This window comes from Lynx canadensis, chromosome A2, assembly GCF_007474595.2.
Source record: "Lynx canadensis isolate LIC74 chromosome A2, mLynCan4.pri.v2, whole genome shotgun sequence".
NCBI classification, from domain to species: domain Eukaryota; kingdom Metazoa; phylum Chordata; class Mammalia; order Carnivora; family Felidae; genus Lynx; species Lynx canadensis.
The window spans coordinates 111,055,695-111,078,204 of NC_044304.2; the positions used below are offsets into that span (position 1 = coordinate 111,055,695).

General features: G+C 34.7%; 1 protein-coding gene across 1 annotated transcript in view; it reads left to right on the forward strand.

The window, feature by feature from the left end:
* Positions 1–22,510, forward strand: part of HDAC9 (histone deacetylase 9) — a 741,574-nt gene that overhangs the window by 551,170 nt on the left and 167,894 nt on the right. The window contains exons 20-21 of the mRNA XM_032592422.1: positions 2,957–3,076; positions 3,402–3,499. Of these exons, the coding sequence (XP_032448313.1) occupies positions 2,957–3,076; positions 3,402–3,499 (218 nt within the window). The remainder of the gene's footprint in view (positions 1–2,956; positions 3,077–3,401; positions 3,500–22,510) is intronic.

Sequence of the window (22,510 nt, forward strand, 5' to 3'; positions counted from 1 at the left end):
TAGTCAAGCACCAAATTTGACAAGAGAATTGTCACAAGTGCCTGTTCTAAATAATTATAAGTGACATTAGCTGGCCAAATATATGATTTATTTAAAGCTGTTTAACATTATAATGAAAACACATTGGTCCTAAATCTTTATAGAAAATAAATTTTCATAATATGTTTTAACAAGTAAAATATTGAAATGATTTTTCATCATTTCTCAGTAAATCCTAGTAAATTTTGAGGCATTTAATGATTCATTTCATCTCATTATTGTAGTAATTCCTCACAATCACCAATAGTTTTCTTATATTAGTCTAGCATATATTTGTTCCTATGGAGAGAAAATATTCAGATCATACCTGAGTAGTAAGTACTTTTTATAAATATTTTACAGCAGGGAAAGTTGAAAAAGTATTCTCAAGGTTATATTATAAATTCTCAAGGTTATATTATAAATTGTTGCCCCAAACAAAAGGCATATTTGGACTTGTCTTTATTCCTAAATACTTTGTGAATATGAACATGGAATCAAAAATTTATCCAAGTATTTTTAGAATGGGTTTGTGTATTTTAGTTATATCTGTTGGATCCGTATTATACTGTGGGCAAGATTAGATTTCTTATTCAGAAAAGTATGCAATGAGCACCCAACGCATTTCAAGAGCAAATGATTTTATATATAAGACAATTTATCATCTTTTATTTGACCTTCTTAAATAAGCCTTTATAACATCACTAAAGAAACAAGAGCAATTAATGCCTTATTTTTCTGGTTTTCAAAATGTAGACCTATTTAGGGCCAGAACAATTTTTTCTTCCAATGCTGACTAAAACTTCTGTCATTGTAGTAATAATGCAAGCCTTCCTTCATTACTATTTTTTATAGTATTTTGTTTGCCCATCCTCTAGGTATCTAGTAGCAAATTAAAAAGACATTATGGTTTAGTTTCATTTCTGCTCACATAAAGGAAAATAGCTATACTATCTCTGCCTTCCTTTTTTTTTTTTTTTGAACATTCACAAATCCCTGGATTAATATATTTTCACCAAGCTATATTTTCTCCTGATGCATATGCCTTCAGCCACAAGTTTCTGGATGCATATTTTATGATTCCTTATATGATATATAATATGATCCCAATATTTCATGATTCCTTAATTGATTTTGGATATGTGTATAATATGAAAGGAGGAGACGATTAGTATATGTCTACACTGTGGATAGCAAGCTCAATGCAGGCTTTCAGAAACCAACAAAGTGAGACCTTGATGGTGTTTAGTGAGAGAGTTCTGGGCTGGAAGTTGAAGACAAGTTATATCAACCTCAATAAAGAGCAATGATGACCACCAATCTTACTTCACACATTTGCTAAGAGGATCGAAGTGGTAATTAATGTAAAGTGTAAGTTAATATATAATGGTTATAAGTTTGGCTTTGGGAGTAAGAAGTGAATTCAAGATCCAGTCTTGCAACTTTTCCTCTGTATAGTCTTAGTAAATTACTGAAACTCTCTGAACCTCAGTCTACTTATCTTTTAAATTAGGGATAATATCATATACCTCGTATACTTGTTATATAATCCATTCAGACTAGTTAATATAAAGTGTCTGACACAAAAGTTGTAGGGATCATTGTTGAAACTAGTAAGATTTTTACTGATACAAAATAAAGTACAATATAAGTACATAGTGACAAGTGACTAAAACTTTTTAAACAAAACTGGAAATTGTATATGTTGCATATGTAGCAGTAATATTATTTTGAATACAAATATATAAGTTATTAACTTTTGAGAGTTGTCTGTGTTATTTTGTTTGGAGATATTAGGAAGCATTTTAATTGAGATTAACATGAGCTCTTTCAGTGAAGATAATTTAAAAAATGCTCTTAGTTTTCTTTTTCCCATTTCATTTATCATTTCCAGCATGTATCTATCTCATAAAACAATAGAACCAAATAACTGTTACATTTTAAATCATTATCATATACAAATGTCCTAAGAATTTTTTTTCTTTCATTTTAATGATACAAGCTGTTTTGTTTGTTTGTTTGTAGGAAGGGCAGTATGGTGTGGGGAAAGAAAAAAGAGAAGGAGGCTGGGGAAGAGAGCCATGATATAATATTAAAATTAGGCAGATTGGACAAGGTTGCATAAAGCTCCATGCCATCTTTCTGCGTTGGCCCAGATGATTTAATAGCTGATGAGCTCATGCTCCTGTGTCTTCGACTCTTGCCGTCACAATTTTACCAAAATAAAGTATGAAGTCCTTTTTGCATCTGGCGTCTCTTTTGAAGTGATTCTAACTGCTGAGGGATTGCTAACTGAACTGAATGAATGCTCCAAGAAAGCCAATTTACTCAGCTGGTTGCAAAGCCTTTGACCTTAATGGTGGGACTTGGCAAATCAATGCATACACGTATGTTTAGTGTTCTGTCAAGAATTGTGAAAATGCTCTGGAAGCCATAGATCCTTCTGCAAAATACTAGTTTGTAGTTTAAACATTAGTCTTTCTTCAGAGGCCAATGAGGCTAGTTAATTAAGCCTGAGGGGTTATGAACTGTTGGCAGTTAATAAGTCATAAAATTCCTCCATAAAACAGGATGCGAGATTCCATCACTGAAGCAAAGAGTACAAAGGGCCGGTGTATAAATATCTAATTGTACCAAAGGACTGGGCTTTCTCAGTGACTGCTCATCTGGAGTCTCCAGGGCATGTTCGCTGTGGTTTCCTGATTTTTAGAAGCCAGTTTAAAAAATGAGTGCATTAAAGGGTAATTTGCCTGAAAGGTTCAGGAAGTAAAGGGGGTGGTGTGGAAGCAAGCTGAATGGGAGAAAGAAAGGGGGACATAGTGAGAAGACAGAAAATGAGAAGGAGGGTGGGGTAGAAAGGGAACTAGAAATGAGAAAAGTTGTCTCCACGCAGAGTTAGACATGACTGTCTTTGTCATCTGTTTTCTTTTCCCTGTAGGATGTTCACCATGGAAATGGTACACAGCAGGCCTTTTATGCTGACCCCAGCATCCTGTATATTTCACTCCATCGCTATGATGAAGGGAACTTTTTCCCTGGCAGTGGAGCCCCAAATGAGGTTCGGTTTATTTCTTTAGAGCCCCACTTTTATTTTTATCTTTCAGGTAATTGCATTGCATGATTACCCCTAATTTTCTTGTCCTTTGCTGGTGTTTTAAATTACACGAGATTACTGAATTGTCCCATGGGACCAAGAACCAGTGCAGAACAAGTGCATAACCCAGAGCACTGGTTGTCAAGCAAGGTTGGGCTGATTTGACATGTTGTTTGATGTTTATTTTGAGAGCTCACATGTGTTTGTTTTCCTCTCTTCTTGCTTTCTTCCCTGCACCCTCATCTGCCCACTGTGTTGTTTTTTTTGTTTTTTTTTTTTTTCTTTCTAGGTTGGAACAGGGCTAGGAGAAGGATACAATATAAATATTGCCTGGACAGGTGGCCTTGATCCCCCCATGGGAGATATTGAGTACCTTGAAGCATTCAGGTTGGTACTTCTTTTTCTGAGAGTGGCAAATTAGAAAACAAATGTCCATTGAAACAACACGAGTTGTAAAAGAGAAATGTAAGTTTTAAACAAGGGAAAGTGACTAAAGGAGCCATTCCATCAAAGCTCTAAAAAATGTTTGGTTTAGGGGAACTGAATATTGCTACAAAGCCACATAAAGAATATGTGTAAGAAAAAAAGGTACATCAAAACCTAATTGTAGTTGTATGGGTATATGGCCAATGGCGTAGGCATGCTATCCCCTCTCTACAAAAAAGAAAAGGGAAAATTTTTATTAAGTAGTTCTGGAAACTTCTGCTGATTATAACATGTGATTTAGAATAGACGTTAGCATATTAGATGCTCTGAAAAGTCCTTTGTTACCTACTTAATTTTGTTGAACAGTCATTTCCCAAATTTCATTGGACTACAGATTCCCTTTTGCACATAGCACCACTCAGCATTCTTGGTTCTAAGGAGCTAGCTCACTTTTGGAATTTTGGCCTAGGCAGTCTGATTTCATGGTAGAGTAAATGACTTTTCTCTTTCATAGTATGTATATTTTCCCTCTCACATTAAAACATCAATTGATTCTCTGTATTTACGAGTCTTTTATGGTTTGTCTCCCTCTCGTTTGAAACTATTTTTTCCCCTTCCCTTTCCCCGTTGTCCTCTGTTACGTCTCTCAAATCCCACATATGAGTGAAAACATATGACATCTGTCTTTCTCTGACTGACTTATTTCACTTAGCATAATAACCTCCACTTCCATCCACGTTGTTGCAAATGGCAAGATTTCATTCTTTCTCATTGCCAAGTAGTATTCCATTGTATATATAAACCACATCTCAAACTGAGAGTTGATAAGGGGGGAGGGGGGGTTGGGGGGGAGTAGAAAATGGGTGATGGGCATTGAGGAGCACACTTGTTGAGACCAGCACTTGTATGTAAGTGATGTATCATGGGAATCTACTCCCAAAGCCAAGAGCACACTGTATACACTGTATGTTAGCCAACTTGACAACAAATTATATTTTAAAATATAAATTAAAAAAAAATCAACTGATTAATTCATTGTTTTCAGTTTCTCTACAAAATGTAAGCAGTAATTGAAAGATAGGTTTGTATATACATATTATGTTCTGCTATTTTCTCCTATAAAGAACTTTTAAAATTAATTCAAGCAAGAAATGCAATAAGTTAAAAGCTTTCTTTTGGATATGGAGTTTTTTTTTTAAAGACATTAATTCTCTGGTGTTGAAAACATACTATCAGTCCTTGTAAAGGACTATTTTAAGGAGAAATATCAAATTATGTCAATATTACCTCACTTGCAAGATTTTAGGAGACTTTAACCTATTGTTAATGCATGATTTGGGGGTGTTTTGTTTAGTGGAAAGCAAAACAAACAACTGCATAAGAAATCTTAGAAGCATTATTTTTAAATTTACCATTTATAAATTCCCAAGGCGAAAATCCTACTGATGATGTATTTGAAACTTAAGGATATAATAGGGAAATTTTTCCACAAGTTAAGTTTTAGTGAGTTTCTGCTGTCCTGTATATCATGCATACTTCAATTTCTCATTTCAGTCATTTTTCATTTGCAAACAGGCCCAGGAAAATGAAAGAAAATATCTATTTTCAAAAAAATACATTAAAAATAAATATATTTAGGGGTGCTCGGGTGGCTCAGTCAGTTGAGTGCCCAACTCTTGATTTCAGCTCAGGTCATGGTTCCAGGGTCATAAGATCAAGTCCCATGTTGGGCTCTGCACGGAGTGTGGAGCATGCTTACGATTCTCTCTCTCCATCTGTCCCTCTCCTCTGCTCACTCTCTCTCTTTCTAAAATAAAATAAAATAATAAGTAAATTTGGTTTTGAGACACTAAGGACAATTCTACCCACATTCCAAATTTTTATTTTGGAAAAAAATATATACCCTCAAATATCTATACTATTTACAGAAAAAAATAACTGAAATAAGTTTATTTACTTAAAGACTGGGTTGCCTATAAAGATATTTTGGGTTAATTTATAATGACACTAAAAAATTGCATTAAGAAACTTCACAAGTTTCACTGCTATGAATTCTGTTTACCTATATTTGCAACTTATAGAACATTATTAATATTTTAAAGGAACTCTAATGGGATAAACACTTTAATACGTCACATAAGAATTTATTTGTTTACCAAGTTAACTTGGTAACTAGCATGATACATTTAATTGTCAACCTTACTATAGCAATGATTATATCCATTGATCTGCAATATGGAATTCTTAGTTTTTTTATTATCATAATACTATTTGGGGTATTAAGGCTTTACCTAAAATGGATTATGCATACCCAGCAGGGAAAGAGAGTTTATATTTTGTACTACTTGTTCTCACATCACAAAGTGAATGGTGGGTAAGAATATTTTCAAAGAACCCCTTTGGGGGCACCTGGATGGCTCAGTTGGATAAGCATCTGACTTTGGCTCAGGTCATGATCTCACTGTTGATGGGTTCCAGCCCCGAGTAGGGCTCTGTGCTGACAACTCAGAGCCTGGAGTCTGCTTTGGGTTCTATGTCTCCCTCTCTCTCTGCCCCTGCCCCACTCATGCTCTGGCTCTTTCTCAGAAAAATAATTAGTTAATTAATTAATTAATTTAAAAAGTTGTTTGAATAACCCCTTTGAACACAACAATTTCATTAAATAATGTGAAAACAGATAGTAAGTATACATTATTGTTTTTTGAATGAAATGGTAAGTGAATCAAGTGCTCTTGAAAGTGACTGAATGTCCTCAAGAGTGGTACTTTCTGTTTGCCTGGAATGCAGACACTTTATATTAGTAAACTTTTCTAAACTTCCCAGTGCAGTCACCATACCTAAGCTTAGTTAGAGGAGAAGCAATATTACCTAGCTAGGCAGATGAAATGTAAAATTTTAGCTTTTAAGGTTTATAGCTATTTAGAAACCAGATTTAAACCATAATAATTCTGTTAATTTTGAACTATACGAGGTCTCTTTGCCATTCAACTTGTATGACTAGAAGTACTTGTGAAGTTGTTATAGAGGAATCAAGAAAGTAAATCATCTCTTCAAAAACATTCATAGAACACATATTGTGTACCAGGCACAGTGATGAGTACTTCGAATTTTGAGCTGACTTGCTCAAGGATCATAAAAGAAGTGATGCTTACTATTCTAGAGAACAAATGTGCTTAGACGTAGAGGGGATAATATAGTGAACTATTCCTGAAGAGTTTCAGGAAAGGCTTCATCAAGTTTTGTTGGACCTGTGTTTTCAAGGATGAGTGAGTTTTCAAGGGGTAAAGCAATTGGAGTAGGGGGCACTTATACGAAGCAGAGAAAGTAGACTGTGAAAACCATAGAGTCATGAAATGATCTTGCTCTGTTGGCTTAAGGGTTTAAGGGTGGGATTGCCTGGCAGGAATATGGATCATTCTCCATAAACTGTTTTGTTGGCAAAGAATTGCCCATATGAGTATATAAATTCCTTTCTAATCTGGAGTTTTAGTAAGATAAACTCCAAAAACAATTTTTGATGTAGTATTACTTTATAAGCATATACTTCTTAATACAACCCTTGTTTCCCGGTATTAAAACTGAAGATCTTTCTGGCATCCATTTGTGGGTGCAGTATATGAAGATGGAGGAAAAAGTAAATGGGGCCTTTTCTTTTTTTCTTAATTTTTAATTGTTAATCGATTTTTAATTGATAGTATCTTTGGAGGGAAAGCCTCTCTCTGTGCAGCTATAGGGAAATATAAGGTGGCTGCTTGTTTTACCAATGTTTGTCACATAGATTATTCTTGTGGTTTCTATTATGTGCTTTTTCTATGGCAAAAAGAATATTGCAGGCAAATGAAAAAATTTCTTGTTTTCTATAAGCTTTAAAATAATTTTAAAAGTTAAATTGAATATGTAAATTAGTTCACATAACTAGTTATTTCTTCCATGTAGTTATTGTTCGTCCCTAAAAAATCGAAAATATATTTAAGATTTTTCATAACTTTAAAAAATATCCAATAATATCAGATATCTTTTATGTTGAACTAAAGTGTATTCCAAGGCTACCATTTCATAAAATAATTATGGCTATCTTTATTGAGGTCTTTAAAAAAATTTATTTTAATGTTTATGTAGTTTCGAAAGAGAGGGAGAGAGAAAGAGAGAGAGAGCCTGAGTGGGGGAGGGCCAGAGGGAGAGGGAGACACAGAATCTCCAGGCTCTAAGCTGTCAGCACAGAGTCCAATGCGGGGTTCAAACTCACAGACTGCGAGATCATGACTTGAGCCGAAGTTGGACACTTCGCCCCCCATTTTTAAAAATTTTTTAAATTTTTTTTTAATGTTTATTTTTGAGAGAGAGAGAGATCGTGTGAGTGGGCAAGGAGCAGAGAGAGAGAGGGAGACAGAATCTGAAGCAGGCTCCAGGCTCTGAGCTGTTAGCACAGAGCCCGACGTGGGGCCTGAACCCATGAACTGCGAGCTCATGACCTGAGCCGAAGTCAGACGCTTAACCGACTGAGCCACCCAGGTGCCCCTTAAAATTTTTTTTAATGTTTATTTATTGATGTCTTAAATGCAAGGTCCTAGATTAGAACTTTTATAAACATTATGGCTAATTTTTAAATGGTTTGTTTGCATAAGCCACAGAACTACTAAGTGTAAGTGCCATGGTGTGCATTCAGTTTATGGCTCTTAAAATTTCTCTGTCACACCACATTGCTACTCTTTCCTATTGTTCATCAATTAAGAGACTAAGGAGTTATAAAGCACAATGAAATTCTACCAAAATATAAGACCTTAACCCCCAATCTAAGTCACAAATGTCTGGTACACAGCATTGCAAAAAAAAGAGCTATTCAGTGATGCTGGCTGGATGAATCAATGAATAAATGAATGAGTTAGAGAGGAAATGATACTGGCTACAGTAGAAGCACTGGAAACCCCTGGCATTAAGTCACCCTAGCAAAAATCTGAAACCTATCTATCTCTTGGCTCCTCAAGGAGTATATTTTACAAGGAAGTCTGAACACTTATTCATTTGGCTATAATATTGTCAGATGTCTTCTCTTCATTTAATAAATATTTTTTTGAATGCCTGCTAAGCAGGGTCTGTTTCAGTCACTTCAAAATATTTTCCCAATTGTTCTGTTTCATCTATAGTCCCTAGATGAGCACTGGATGCATTATTTTTTCTAATAATTCTTTAAGAGTTCTGCAGATGTTTAAATGATTATTTATAAAAGACCATTTAAATTGTTTGTTTATAGTGGGCAGGACACAATATCTCATGCTCCTAATTAAATCTAATGAAGTCAACATCTCCAAATGTTTTTTAAAAATGAGCAGTTTCCAATGTGGAAGTAGGACATTAGTAGTTCTTGAAATGTTGCCTATTTTATTCAATAAATAAATGAACGAGTGAATGAGTGAATAAATGACAATTCCTGTGTAGCTTTTTAATTTCAAAAACGAAGTACAAGCCCCTTAAAATCAGGTTTTGTTAAAATAATAAATGACTCATTTGACATACACTGAAGAGTAGCTAAGAGAGTAGAATAGAACTGTTGATTTGGGTTCCTTTGATACAAACAAGTTGTGATTTAAGAAATAACAACTCCCCAAGCTAGTGTGTTATAGTCTGTAGTACCATAATTAATATTTGCTAGTGTTGAGGATTTCCAAAAGACAAAGTATCTATAAATAGTAGTTATTAAGGAATATTCAGGGGAAAACTCTGACCCAGAACTATTCTATTTCACTGAGATTGTTCGTATGCCAACTAAAAAAGGGAATTTGAGTGAGTTTTCTAACTTAGAAAACATCTACCCAAAATTTTTGTTGTTACTTTTTTGTAAACTACCTATTTTTTCTTTACTGACTTATGAAGTCTCTCTAATCAAAAAATTTGTAGTTATAAATATGGCCTTTGCTAAAATACTTAGACCACATAACCAAGTAGGTATATTTGTTACATCTCCCAAGCAGTCCAATCATTTGAGTACATACACAGTCCAAACAGCCTATATCTTTTTCTCCTGTCTTTGGTTCATACCTGTTTGCTTTAATGATATAAACAAATTGAAAATCCATTAATACAAGACTGTGACTGGAAACTTGACTAGATAGCATAGTTATTCTCACTTCACTAAACTGTTGGTTCTGTTCTAGGTGCAGCATCTTTAAAATGGGAACCTTGGCTTTCTATGATTCTTTCCCACCTGTGGCAAAAAATTTAAAAAAAATACACATATAACTTGAGAACAAAGAATTGAACCCTTTATTGTCATATTCATAAAGCAAGTGTTCCTTAGACAGCTAAACAGTAATGATTATCCTGGAGTTTTCTTAGAGTGGTTGAGTTTACCATGGAAAGATGGTAGATAATTTTGGTCAGGGGACATAAATAAGTTCAATATTTTATTTTGTCTCCTTGTTATTTAAGCAAACATACCATCACTATTCTAATTTTAGAGGACTGACTTCTAAATATTCTTGTCATATATAAGAGATTGCTAAATTCTGTCTGAGAAAGAGGTAAGACCATAATAAATATTTATGTTCTTTCTTGTTAGTAATGCCAACTAAGTAAATATTTTATATTGTTCTTACTTTTATCATATTTTAATATAATTTAATGCTAAGAGAGTGGAAAGTAGTATCATTGTAAAAATAACGTAATGATAATAATAGCATAGACCCTTCATTGAAGACTTAATATTTGTTAGTTGCTCATTTTTTTTTTCATCTTACAAGTTAAGGGCTCCCAATTGCTAGATGAGGATACCAAGCCCCTTTTGAGTTTCAGTAGGTTTCCTGATGTCCCACAGCTGGTAAGTGGTGATTAGGGACTCAATGACAATAAGAGTGAATGTGAAGACAGTACTCTTTGGGCCCCAAGCTATAAGCTATAGTTCCTCTATCAAGAGTAGGAGTGACAAAACAATAATATAGTGAGAAAGTCTTTGCAAATACATTTTAGTCTATCCAACATTTGGTTTGGACATCTAAATTGGTAACACTTTTAAAATTGAAAATAACTCCTAGATTTTCACTACCCTTACATAATAACTCCAAGCCACATCTCTGTGTGCCTTTCTACCTCATCTGACATAATAAGAGAGCCTATCAAATAAAGCCCCTATAATTTTTCTTCCTTTTTATAACCAGACTATTTACAGTGTGAAATATATGTTTTCCCTCTTTGTTAAAAGGAATATTTTCTTCTTATGTATACATTTACATTTTTTGAAATGAGTATATAATTGAACTTGAGAAATACCAAATTAAATTTTAATGGAATATAGAATGATAAATTAACTTTTAGATCCAATTTTGAAATAAAGAATGATTTGTTGTCATCTAAAAATCATACTCAATACTGCAAAAATGATTTGGGGTCTTATTTTGTCTATAAGAGCTGTGGTTGATGCTTCCCAGTCTTGAAATGGATTCTCAATTGTTAGTGACAACCAAATATATTATGCTCATGATAGTATGTATTTTCCCAAGGATGTTGAAGAAATTTTGGGAAAGCGGGTGGAATTTCTTGAAACAATTTGCCAATATGAAATACTGTACATATCAAATTGGCCCTACTACCATCTTTCCCAGACCATTTATCATAGCTCACAAATCAAGCCCACATTTTCTGTTTCTGAAAGACTTGGCTAATAAAGAAGATGTGGGCTTCAAATCTGAACTTGTCAATCAATCTTGGGAACAAAGCAGTAATGATTTTCGTCTATTGATATTTTATTTCAATGAAGAGCAATGCATATGAATTTACTGCTGATGTGATGGACACTTTTACTTATTGTCCAGATTCTTTTCTTTATATTCAGCATGTAGAGATGTTTCAAGAAGTTTTATCAGAACAGGTCAGAAGAAAAAGATCCATAGGAATAAATTTTAGAAAGCTGTCAGCTCTATCTGCTCTTTAGTTTCAGCAATAAGTATAGTTTAACAACATTTTTTTCTCTTTCATCTGTGCAACATATTGTACCAATTTTCATCAAAAAATTACAATTTCTATAGGTGTGTGTCTCTAGATACCCTTAGAATTCTGCTCCCTGACCCTAAGAGTAAATTGATCTTATGCACACCTGTCTTCCTTAGGAAACTTGCAAACTTCATTTTTGAGTTGAGCATCAAAGAGATATGATATTATTAGACAGTAGAGAGCTCAGGTAAAAAGTCCAGGAAGTATCTTGAAGTGCTTGAAGTTTTGAAAGGCGAATTATATTATCTGCAGCGAAGAACTATTTAAAGTAGTTCAAATGCTCCAACATAGTTTTTATTATTATTTAAAAAGGTCAAATCCACTGTAAAAATTTTAAGACAACATTTTTCCCTTCTGAGTTAGAAATTTTAAAGCCCAAAATTTCCAGGAACTTGTGTAGCAGTTATACAGTTTTCCAAATAATAAGGACTAATTAAAAGTGTAGCTATGTTCAATTAAATCTTTTCCCTAGCAGTTCTAGGAAAGAAAGCAATTTGCATGACTAAAAATGATTTGTTTTTATTTTCAAGATGGAACAATGGGTTATAAAACTTTTTTCTTGCACAAAATCCTTCCAACATATGTGTAATACTCAGAGATATCAAGAGATGAAAGCTTTCCATGAAATATGTGGAGGTTTTTAGGCCAGAAATAGCAGATCTTTTGGGTTGTCAAGCAACTCAGATCAATTCATTAACTTATCTTCTTGTAATAATGGAATTGTCTTGCATTTAATTATTATATAAATATAATGGAGAAACTATGGAGTCACACTTTTCCACAATTTTAGTGAACATATTAAGATTATGCTTCATTTACTGGTAAGATAAAACCAAGTAGAAGTCACTTATTTTATATTTCTTTGGACAGCTATTAACCAAATTTCAGTGCCTTTGGGTCTTAGATGTGTTTCCTTGAAACTAAATAATTCCCCTTTATATCCATGATTTCATACCTAAAGTTTGTTATAACTAAGTTTGTTGAGATGACAAATAATGTGGAAAAAGAGAAATTTTGTTTTAATATACCATAAATGCAAATTTGTAGTCCCTTTTTTGAGAACAAGGTAATGTTCACTAAGGGAAATTCACTTACTTTTCCAGGTAGAGGAATCATCTTTGGAAAACTTCTGTTCAACAGAAAATCTGTTCACATACTACTTTTGAGGCTCAGGGCTGAAGTTTACACCATTTTCTGGTAGGCAGGACTTTCAGAGAATAGTCCAAGCCTTTGCATGACATCAAACATCTGGATGATAGACTCAGTTTTCCATATTTCATCCCAATGATTTGATGTAATGTAGATGAAACTTATAAATCAGCATCTGTTCCCATTTATGTTATGCAGACATTTAAACTCCCCTGGCACTCTTTTAGAAGGGTGAGGACTTTTCTTTGAATCTCCCATCTTTCTTGTGGGCACCACGGTCTTGGGATTGTCTAAACATCTTCTATTCTGAAGACCAGCACTGATGTTATGTAAAGCCATATGGAGGGCAGTGGATTTATGAACTACTTAATTTCTAATGGGAAAGAGTTAGCAAAATAACATTCTTGCCATTTTATTTCATATTTGCAATTTAAAAAGTGAGTAGGAGAAGAGGTGTGATGGATGATTGAGTCACCTTTAAATCTTTGCAAAATTTTTAAATGCATCTACATTTCACTTTGAAGGTATTTTGCATACCAAGACACTTGTGGAAAAGTCCATCAGGAAAATAGCATCTACACCTTATCTGACCTATTAAAGAAAGATACATATTGTTGTACTTGAAAACAAAAATATTGATTTACCTAGGATGTGTATTTTTGTTGGTTGATACCTTCTTGAAATTAAAATAATATTGGAGTTACTATTATGGACTGTATTTCAGAAACAAAGGGGAATTTTTACTCGAACAAAGTCAAAGGCAAAATAGTGAAGAGGAATTTATTTGCAATCCAGAGCAAGAATGGAGTGGGCACAAATCTATAATTTAAAAGTTTTGTAGCCCAAGAAAGCTTGGTCACTGGACCCTCTGCTTTCAGTTTCAGAAGAAGTCTCTTAGACACTAAAGTTACCACATCAAGCCTCTGACTTTTCTTTGTGTATACAAGTTCCCTTCTTTGTGTGAGTTTCCCTTTTATAGTGCGGGATTTCTAGATTGAAAATATCATTACAGAAATTATTCAGTGATGACTGCCTTCCAATAAATATAATTACATAAATATAGCATAATTTATAGCAGGTGAAAAAGGCAGGGACAGAAATTATAAAATCTGGTGTGTGTCATATTTTACTGACTTAGTTAATGATTAAATTCTAAACTTTTCAGGGAACTGAAGTCTGCCAAAGTTTGTTAATACATTTCACTTTGTTTCTTGAGGATATGACAGTTGATAAAAATCAAATAATTGTATCTAGAATCCAAATGAAAAATATTTAATTAATATGTAAGGATCACTCACCTGTTTACTATTGTCAATATTTTTTAAACTTAACAAATTAATATTTTGTCTGTCTTCTAAAATAACGATGATATATATCATATAGATATATATCATTGCATTATATATAATATTTGCTATATTTGCATACATGTATGCATACATAAATACATAACATTGCATTATGTTTAGATATATATGTATACAGATATGTGTACACATATACCATATGTGTGTATATATGTACATATGGATGTGTGTGTGTTTTTTATATATAAAATGTTTGACACAGTTCTCTAAACATGCTTCGGAAAAAATTAGTATGTAAAGATTTACTCCCATTATCAGAGCTGAGCATGAAATCTTGTACCAAATTTGAAGGACTTATGAGGCCCAATTTAAAATTTTGTTGTTTCATAATAACTTTGGAAAAGGGCATTGTTCCTTGTAAAATACCCACATGTTCTCCTTTGGAATGGCTCCAGACTGTAACTAAACCACGACGTTGCCCCCTGGTGCTTTATGTATTGTTTAATTGTTTGCCTTTGGTGGATGTTTTTATTAAAAGCCTATTATTTAGGATAAGACCAAAGTGTCATTTTAAGAACAACAGAAACAGAGCTGTTCAGTCCCATAGTTCTTTTTCATAGGTGTGTTAGTGAAAACTGGATGCAGCTAATGAGCCTGCCAACGTTTTTTCTTGTAATACTTCAAAAAGAGCAACAACAACAACAAACAAAACTCTGGGTTTTTATTTTTCTCCAATAAAACATGGCCGAATTGGCTTAGAAGAGCTGTAAGTCTGTGTGGCTGTACCCAGGGCAGAAGGGGAAGAGAGGTGTCTGCATGCTGTGTCTACCCACTCTGTCTGTGTTTGGTCCATGACAGCCTGGAGTTTCATGCACTTTGGTACATGCGGCCATATGAAACCCATGGAACACGGAGGCAGGGAAGTCCATGTGTCAGGAGGGTCATAGTGGGCTTCCTAGGGTATTTACCAAACCCATGTGTGCTTTAGTGTATGTCAGAGCTATAAAAAAAGTTTTTAATGTCCTCCCCATCACCACAGGTCAGATGCAAGGTAAGTATCATTCTGAGATTCTTAGATCACTGTGCATATAAATTAGGTCTGGGAAAAGTTTTTAATTCAGTGTTCTTCTTGAATGTTTTATTTTCTCAAGTGGCATCATATTAATCACGCAACTGATTTCTCAGAAGTTGGTTCTGGAAAGAATTCACCATGTTCTCTAGCAGTTCCTTGCCACAGAGAGCAAGCAAGAATTTGATTAGTCTTCTTCCCAATCTTGTTTTTGTGACTGTGACCCACCCTCAGGCAAAAAACTTGAAGGCAATATACCTTGATAAAATTTCTAGGACTTAAATGATCTCATTAAATTCCGATGCTAGATATTATGTTGACATTTGAGGAAATATGATTATTGACAAAATGTAAGCCTGTTATACACTATATCACTTCAAAAGGAGAAAGGCCATTAGGGCATAATTACATCAGGAATAGTATACACATTTAGCTGGTTTATAAACTGTCACTTTCAGAAGTACGAAGACGTATAAAAATTTCCAAAGGTTCCATTATGACCCTATTTCCAACAGTATTCTCTGACAAACTAAATAAATTACTGCATGTATTGGACCTTTGAGGCTTGGGGCAAAGAATGGAAAAATTATTTACAAAAGCTTGAAAATATTTAATCACTAGAGGCAGGGGGGCAACAGTGTTTTAATTAGCAGGTCCTCGGGCCATTGGCTGACTGGAGGCTTTCTCAAACAACCACACAAATGCACTGAATAGCTGTTTGCCAGCCTTAGGGTCAGGCCTGAGATGAAACAGATAAGATAATTGGCTCTAATGAAATCCAGAAGGCCTTGGCTTTCTTGTCTGAGCTTGGATTTGAAAAGTGCGTGTGGAAGTGAGGCTTAATTCAAACCAGAACTGAGCTAGGCCCGTTTCTTAGTGACTTTGATATTGTTTGAAGTTCTAAAAGTGTTCGCCACACCACTAGCCTGCTGGGCTGGGCCTCCCTGGTACCCTTAATTACTAAGCTTTATTGCTGACTTTACTACACAGGAAAGGGGCCATTATATGTTCCATCAACATCAGCTCTTCTCAGATTGGAGGAAAGGACAGGGTTAAAGGCCACTGTAGGAAGGCAAAAACTTCACTTTGAGGTAGTCAGATCATTTACCAGTGTTGAATTTCACCATTATGCACATACATTCCTTAGAACACAGAAGCCCAATTTCCATTTTTTAAACAAGTGATTACTTTTCAAAACATTTTTGTTTGTGCCTGTTTTTCGCAGAAAGAACGTTTATTTTGGGGGTCTGAAAATATTGCACCTGATATATTGAAAATATATATATACAACACCTCTCAGTCATCAAAATACAAAAGGTCTGGTTGGATTCTATAATAAGGAGGATTATTATTAATGCCCCTTTGAAGTGGAAATAAGTGAGGGACCCTCCTGTGGTGTGAGAGTTGTCCTGACACCCTCAGGAATAAAAACCCCTCAGGAGACTCTACAAAATTAAAGCCTGGCTTCTAGAGTGTTTCACAAACAGGTTATACATAAGGGTTCCCAATCCAGTCCAAAGCCAAGAAGCACGCAAAACTGAGGAAGCCTCCCTCTTTAGGGGTCAGCTATAGTATCACCAAAGAGTCCATCCTCCTGAAGCTTGCTGCTATTCCTCTTTTGGTACAATTGAAAAAGATGGTTTCTACATCTTAATGAAGTAACAATTATTCACCCCTTAGCCCTCTTAGATGAAGAGACCTGGACATGCCATAAATAGCCAAGGGACATGGAGTCAGAGCCCATTTCCTGTCCTATTTAACACCTTTTGGTTAGGAAAATCATGAATGACACCATCTGATTTGGCTCTTTTTGAAATAAAAAGTTAATTATTTTTGCATTATTTAAGTAAACTTGACATTAATGTGTTCTCATTTCATGCATTATCCTGGTGACCATTCATTTAGTACTCCTTTCTGAGTGCTCTTTTGCACAGGCTGAATTTGGCACTGGTTCTCCCCAAGGATGTGGCTTCACCTAAGTAACCACATGGAGAACCCAGGGAAATTAGCATTAAGAAGACAAAACTAAGCCTTTACTCCCTAATTTCTCCTAAAAGAAATTAAGGAGGCCCTTGACAGACCTTGGTCAGTGATGAACCTGATATCAACTCAACACCAATCAGAAAAAAAGAAGAGTCTTAGAATACTCAGCTAATTCAAAATAATTGCTTTTTCATTAGACACTGTTATTGACTGAATGTGTCTACCCAAAATTCATTTGTTGATACTGTAACCCCCAGTGCAATGGTGTTTGGAGATGGGGCCTGTGGGAAGTAATTAGAGTTAGATGAGATCATGAGGGCAGAGTTCTGATCTGATGGGATTAGTGAAGAGACATCACAGAGCTTGCTCTTCTCCCTTTCTCCCTCTCTGTGCACTGAGGAGAGGCCATGTGAGCACATGCTGGCACCCTAATCTCAGACTCTAGGCTCCAGAATTGTGGGAATTTCTATTTCCATTGTTAAACCATCCAGTTTATGGTGTTTGGTTATGACAGCTTGAGCAGAGTTAAGACATCTACGACAAAGATCTTTGGGAGACCAAACAACCCAATAATGGCTCTAAATTTGAGATAGCAATGAAAGGATTTTCCATACTACTGTGTGCTAAACAGTAGATTCAGGGGATGCTAGCAAGTGTTTCTCAACGATTAAAATATCTTATGTTAAAAAAAAAATCTCCCCTTAAAGATAAATAATTTGCAAAAGCAAATTTAAGACAACAATTTTAGGTATTAAGGAAATTTATCATATTATTTAATGTGTTATTTCCTCAAATTACTTGAACATAGATTGCCCTGCTTCCCAATTACTTTCCCCCAAAATGATTATAAATATGGAAACTAGCATTTTACTGAACATAGTTTGGAAAATCCTGACATATAGGGAACAAACTTGGTGAGTATTTCAGACAGTTCATTATTAATTAAACATAATATAAAAGTAAATAAGATCATTTATTATGATACTCGATATAGTTAAACATAAGTACAATATATGTTATATATTATTTATAATACATCAAATTTTATTATTAGATAAACTGAGCACACAGATGACCTATATTCTACAGATTATCATCTCCATTTTCCACTGGTTGCATCTGCGTGGTCCTTAGCATAGAGTCATAAAGCCAAAAAAGAAAGGAGAAACAGAATCAACAAGAGAGAAAAAGGGAAAAAAGGGTCAGTTTTCTTTGATATCACTATTAAATCATCCAGTGAATTTTCTTAGGGTAAAGTTACTGCCATTCAAAATTATAGCAAATTGGTTGTATTTTACAGTTACTGTATATATTTTGTTTCAGCTTAAATATGTGCACATATCTCCCAAACTTACTTGAGATCAGATATGACCCATTAAAAACATGGATTTGTTTGTTTTTAACTCTTACAAATAGCAACTAATTGCAGTGTGAACATATAATTGGTTTTATGGGTAAACCCATTTATGGACTTACAAAGTTTTAAGACCTCATTTGTTATTCATGATTATGTTTTGCTGAGGGAAAAGGGGGGAAATTAATTTGTCTTTATGTCAATAAGGGAGGGTTTTAATTAAGTGAATATCTTTCATGATAAGAAAGCACACCTGAAATAAGACAGTAAATGTTAAAACATATTACTTTTCCTGGTTAAACAAGTGGCTTTGGAAGCGGATCCTGTGATATCATGGTGTGGCAATGTCATTTGGTTTCTAAAGATAACATTTCTAGATGTACAGATGTTCTCAACTTTATTAAACCACAGCTGTGGTTATCAGATGTTTATTCAAAAGATACTGCAATTATCAAAACAATAAATCAACAATGTCCTTAGTCATTTGCTCAAAATGCACTTTCAAGTACTAAATACTCAGCCAATGTCTTAAGATGTCCATGTCGGTTGAATTATACAAGCAAAAGAAAAAAAGCCCAAATAAAAACAAGCGAAGACAAAAAGGTTTTTTTCTATCAAAGGATTCAGACACCATGAAATAGCATTATGACAATGAGCCTTTATGACATTAAAAGAAAATACCTTTCTTGGATAATACAGAAGAATACAACCTTTCTTGGCTAAATTGACCCTGATTCCAATGTGCTACATATGGGATGTGCTTGAGAAACCATGGTGTGGCCACAAGGAGCAATGTTTCATGTGATGGAGACTCTTGTACTTCTTGTTCTGGGAGAGGCAGATGTGTGACAATTCTCTTCCCAAAATGACAGCTGAGAGAAGAATAAGCCTACAAAATGTTTCCTTCCATGACCCATTAATAGCGTTTTTTGGGCCCAGCGTAAGAAAGAAGTGTCTTTATTGCCAAAGTTCAAAAGTTCTGCATCTATTGATTTGTCCTCAGACATTTTTATATGTTGGACAAGTTACTTAAAAGATCACACAAATTAGTGTCAGGATAGAAAAAGAGTTGGATGTTCCATCACCATGAATTCAAAATGAGAAACTGAGTGCATTACCAAGACAAACTTGAATGGATTTAGAAATATACTGAGAAGAAATCAGTTCTGGTTTCAGTGTTTCAGTTTGCCCCACAGTGGCTTGCCTTTGCTCATACCACATTTTCCCTAGGAGGATCTGGGCTGCAGTGCCTGCCCACTGGTGCAGATATGACTATCTCTTGGTAATTATCATCCTTTATTTGCCTTCCCATGAAACTGCACTTTTAATTTTCAAAGGGTACAGGTAAAATGTTAAGACCTGGATCTATATGATGTGATTCTTTTGAAATGTTAGTGTATTGATTTATATTACATCATCTAATCAACTTTTGACAATTCCATTAGCATGGAATGTCTTTAATTCTGTCTTTTAAAATACATTTATGAAAAAAAAAACATTTTCCATTTTCTTTCTTTATGAAAACATCAACTCAAAGCTGGTTTCCTGAATGCTTAGATTCATTAGACTTTTTTCCCCTTTTGTAATACAGGACCAGCCACACACCAATGCCTTCTAACCTTCTGGCAGGCAGGTATGCCTGTGGGGGAAATACCATAGAAACTGAGGTTTATTGGAAATTTGTCCCCAGATAAAGCTGTCTCTGAAATGGCTCCTGAGTGGTACAGAAATGGCACAATTCTATTCTGCCTTATCAGTGTCTCAGTTCAACCTTTGGAGCTTGGAGCATTTTTCATAAGTAGTAGATGTGCATAAAGCTGCCGTAGGAATAACTGATCTAATACTAATATGGGCTCAACTCTAAGCTAGTTGCTATGGAGGAAAATGCAGAAGTATCCAGTAGTCTCCCTGGAAAAGTTTACAGTCCTGGTTGGGAGTGAAAATTACTATGAAAAAAGCATGAGATATTGACCATTCAGTAGAAGAACACAGATAAGGGAAAGGGTTGCTGATTCAAGCCTTATGAGCAGGACCCACTTCCTCAGGTATCCAGGGAAGGATAATTTCATACAACACAGGCATATTATCATTCCTATTCAGGGGCAGACCCTTTTTATGGGTCTCAATCTTGTACAATGATGGGGACTCTCAGAAAAAGAATACAAAGGAAAAATTTCAAAAATAGGTGCAGGGCTTCCAGAAGTTTCTATGTGAGTGGAAATTAAGCTTCACAAGCTTTATAGTAAATATGTCTTGGTTCATATAATCTTAATGCCTTGGATTGCTATTATTTGGAATGAAACAATGTACAACATATCATGTAAAGAGCCTTAGATAAAATTAGGGGCTATCCTAGCTAGTGATGGGAAGCAGACATTTTACAAGGGTGGAGAATCTCTTAGAGAAACTGCACTGATAGAGAATGGTCTTGTCATAAAAATTCAACTTTGCTACATTTTTCATCCTAGGGCACAGAGCAAGGAGATCAAAGTAAAGGATGTTTTTTCTCTTACCAGTATATGTTAAGGTCGATAATGAATGAATGAATGAATGAATGAACAGAAAGGATCCATAAAGGGAAAATAATGAAGTCAATTTAAACAAAACAAATCCAAGTGGGGGTAGTGAGAGCAACCAATGTTTGTTTGGGGAGTATACACTTTTATTTTGGCTTTGGTGTGAAGAGTCTGCACCTGTTTGTGAACACGTTCAAAATCTGGACTGAGGCAAGTCCCTGAGTTGGCCTGGCTCTGACTTTTCTTCTAAGGTGTAGTGTTGCTTTAATGTGGTTCACATGTAGGGTGTTTCATCTTAACTAGAGTGATTTATATTAATGAAATGAAACAGAATATATTGACTTCTCAGTCTCTTTTAAAAATATTAAATAAATATGTCTAGGACTTTTGTATGATTGTGTTTATTAAAACAAATGGAAAGCTTTAATGCATTCCAAAATAAATGTGTAGGTGACCCTGAGTATGGTTAAGTCCATTAGGAAAAACAAATGAGTTTGGGGTTCCATATCCATGCTGAAAATTCTAAATAACCATTAAGATCAGACAGCATCAATTCTAAGGCAATTAATTCTGTGATTTAGGATATTCTTTTGTCTGGCTTCAGAAACTTTTTTCCTAAAACCATGATTCTGAAAATATATTCAGGGCATCATTATAAATCTGATACTAGCTCTCCTTAGAATAGACCTCCTTGGAAATAAAGTATGTCATCTTTACTTTTAAAGTGTCTTTGAAAATGTTATAATTTAAGAATTTAGGTTCTAGTGTGTAATTGGTATTACTAATATAGAACAAATCATTTCAATAGAATTTAACAAAGCAGCAGAAATATTCTTTTCAACTTTTAGATTTCATTAGTGTACATTTGCCTATCCCTACACAACACTATCATGTAATTAAATTCCATGGAAATGAAATAAGATGAATAAAGTTTTAAAAAACTGGTTGCTTGGATTTTTTTCAGAAATTATCTGGAAAAAACATTAGACAAAGGATAATTCATATATCTGGTTGTCTTCACTGCTGGTTGAACTATAATTTATTCAGCTGATTATGACATTTAGAAAAACCAGAATTAAGGGAAAAATTTACTTGCTGGGACCATAGTGACACACTTTTAATTCCACTACTATAAGTTAGCAGTAATCTATTTTGGAGAGACTTTTTAAAGTCAAGGCTAAGAAAGTAAAACTGAATAAAATTTGTATTTAAAAAAATCTTGTCCATTGTTGTGGGCAGATTTCGCCAGATCTGTACCAGAAATTTGCCTAATGCCATGTAACTATGGGTATTTGGTAAGCACGTCAGGTGGCAGCTACAACATTTTTGAGAAATGCTTAGCTCCTCCATCTGATGGTTGATACATATTACACTACCATAGATTAGCAATTGAAAAATTAGGGGCACCTGGGTGGCTCAGTCAATTAAGCATCTGTCTCTTGATTTCGGTTCAGGTCATGGTCTAAACAGTTTATGAGATTGAGCCCAGTGTCAGGCTCTGCAATGACAACACAGAGGCTGCTTGGGATTCTCTGTCTCCTAAATCTCTGCCCCTCCCCCTGTGCTCATTCTCTCCCTCCCTCTCTCTCTTTCTCTCTTGCCTCTCTCTCA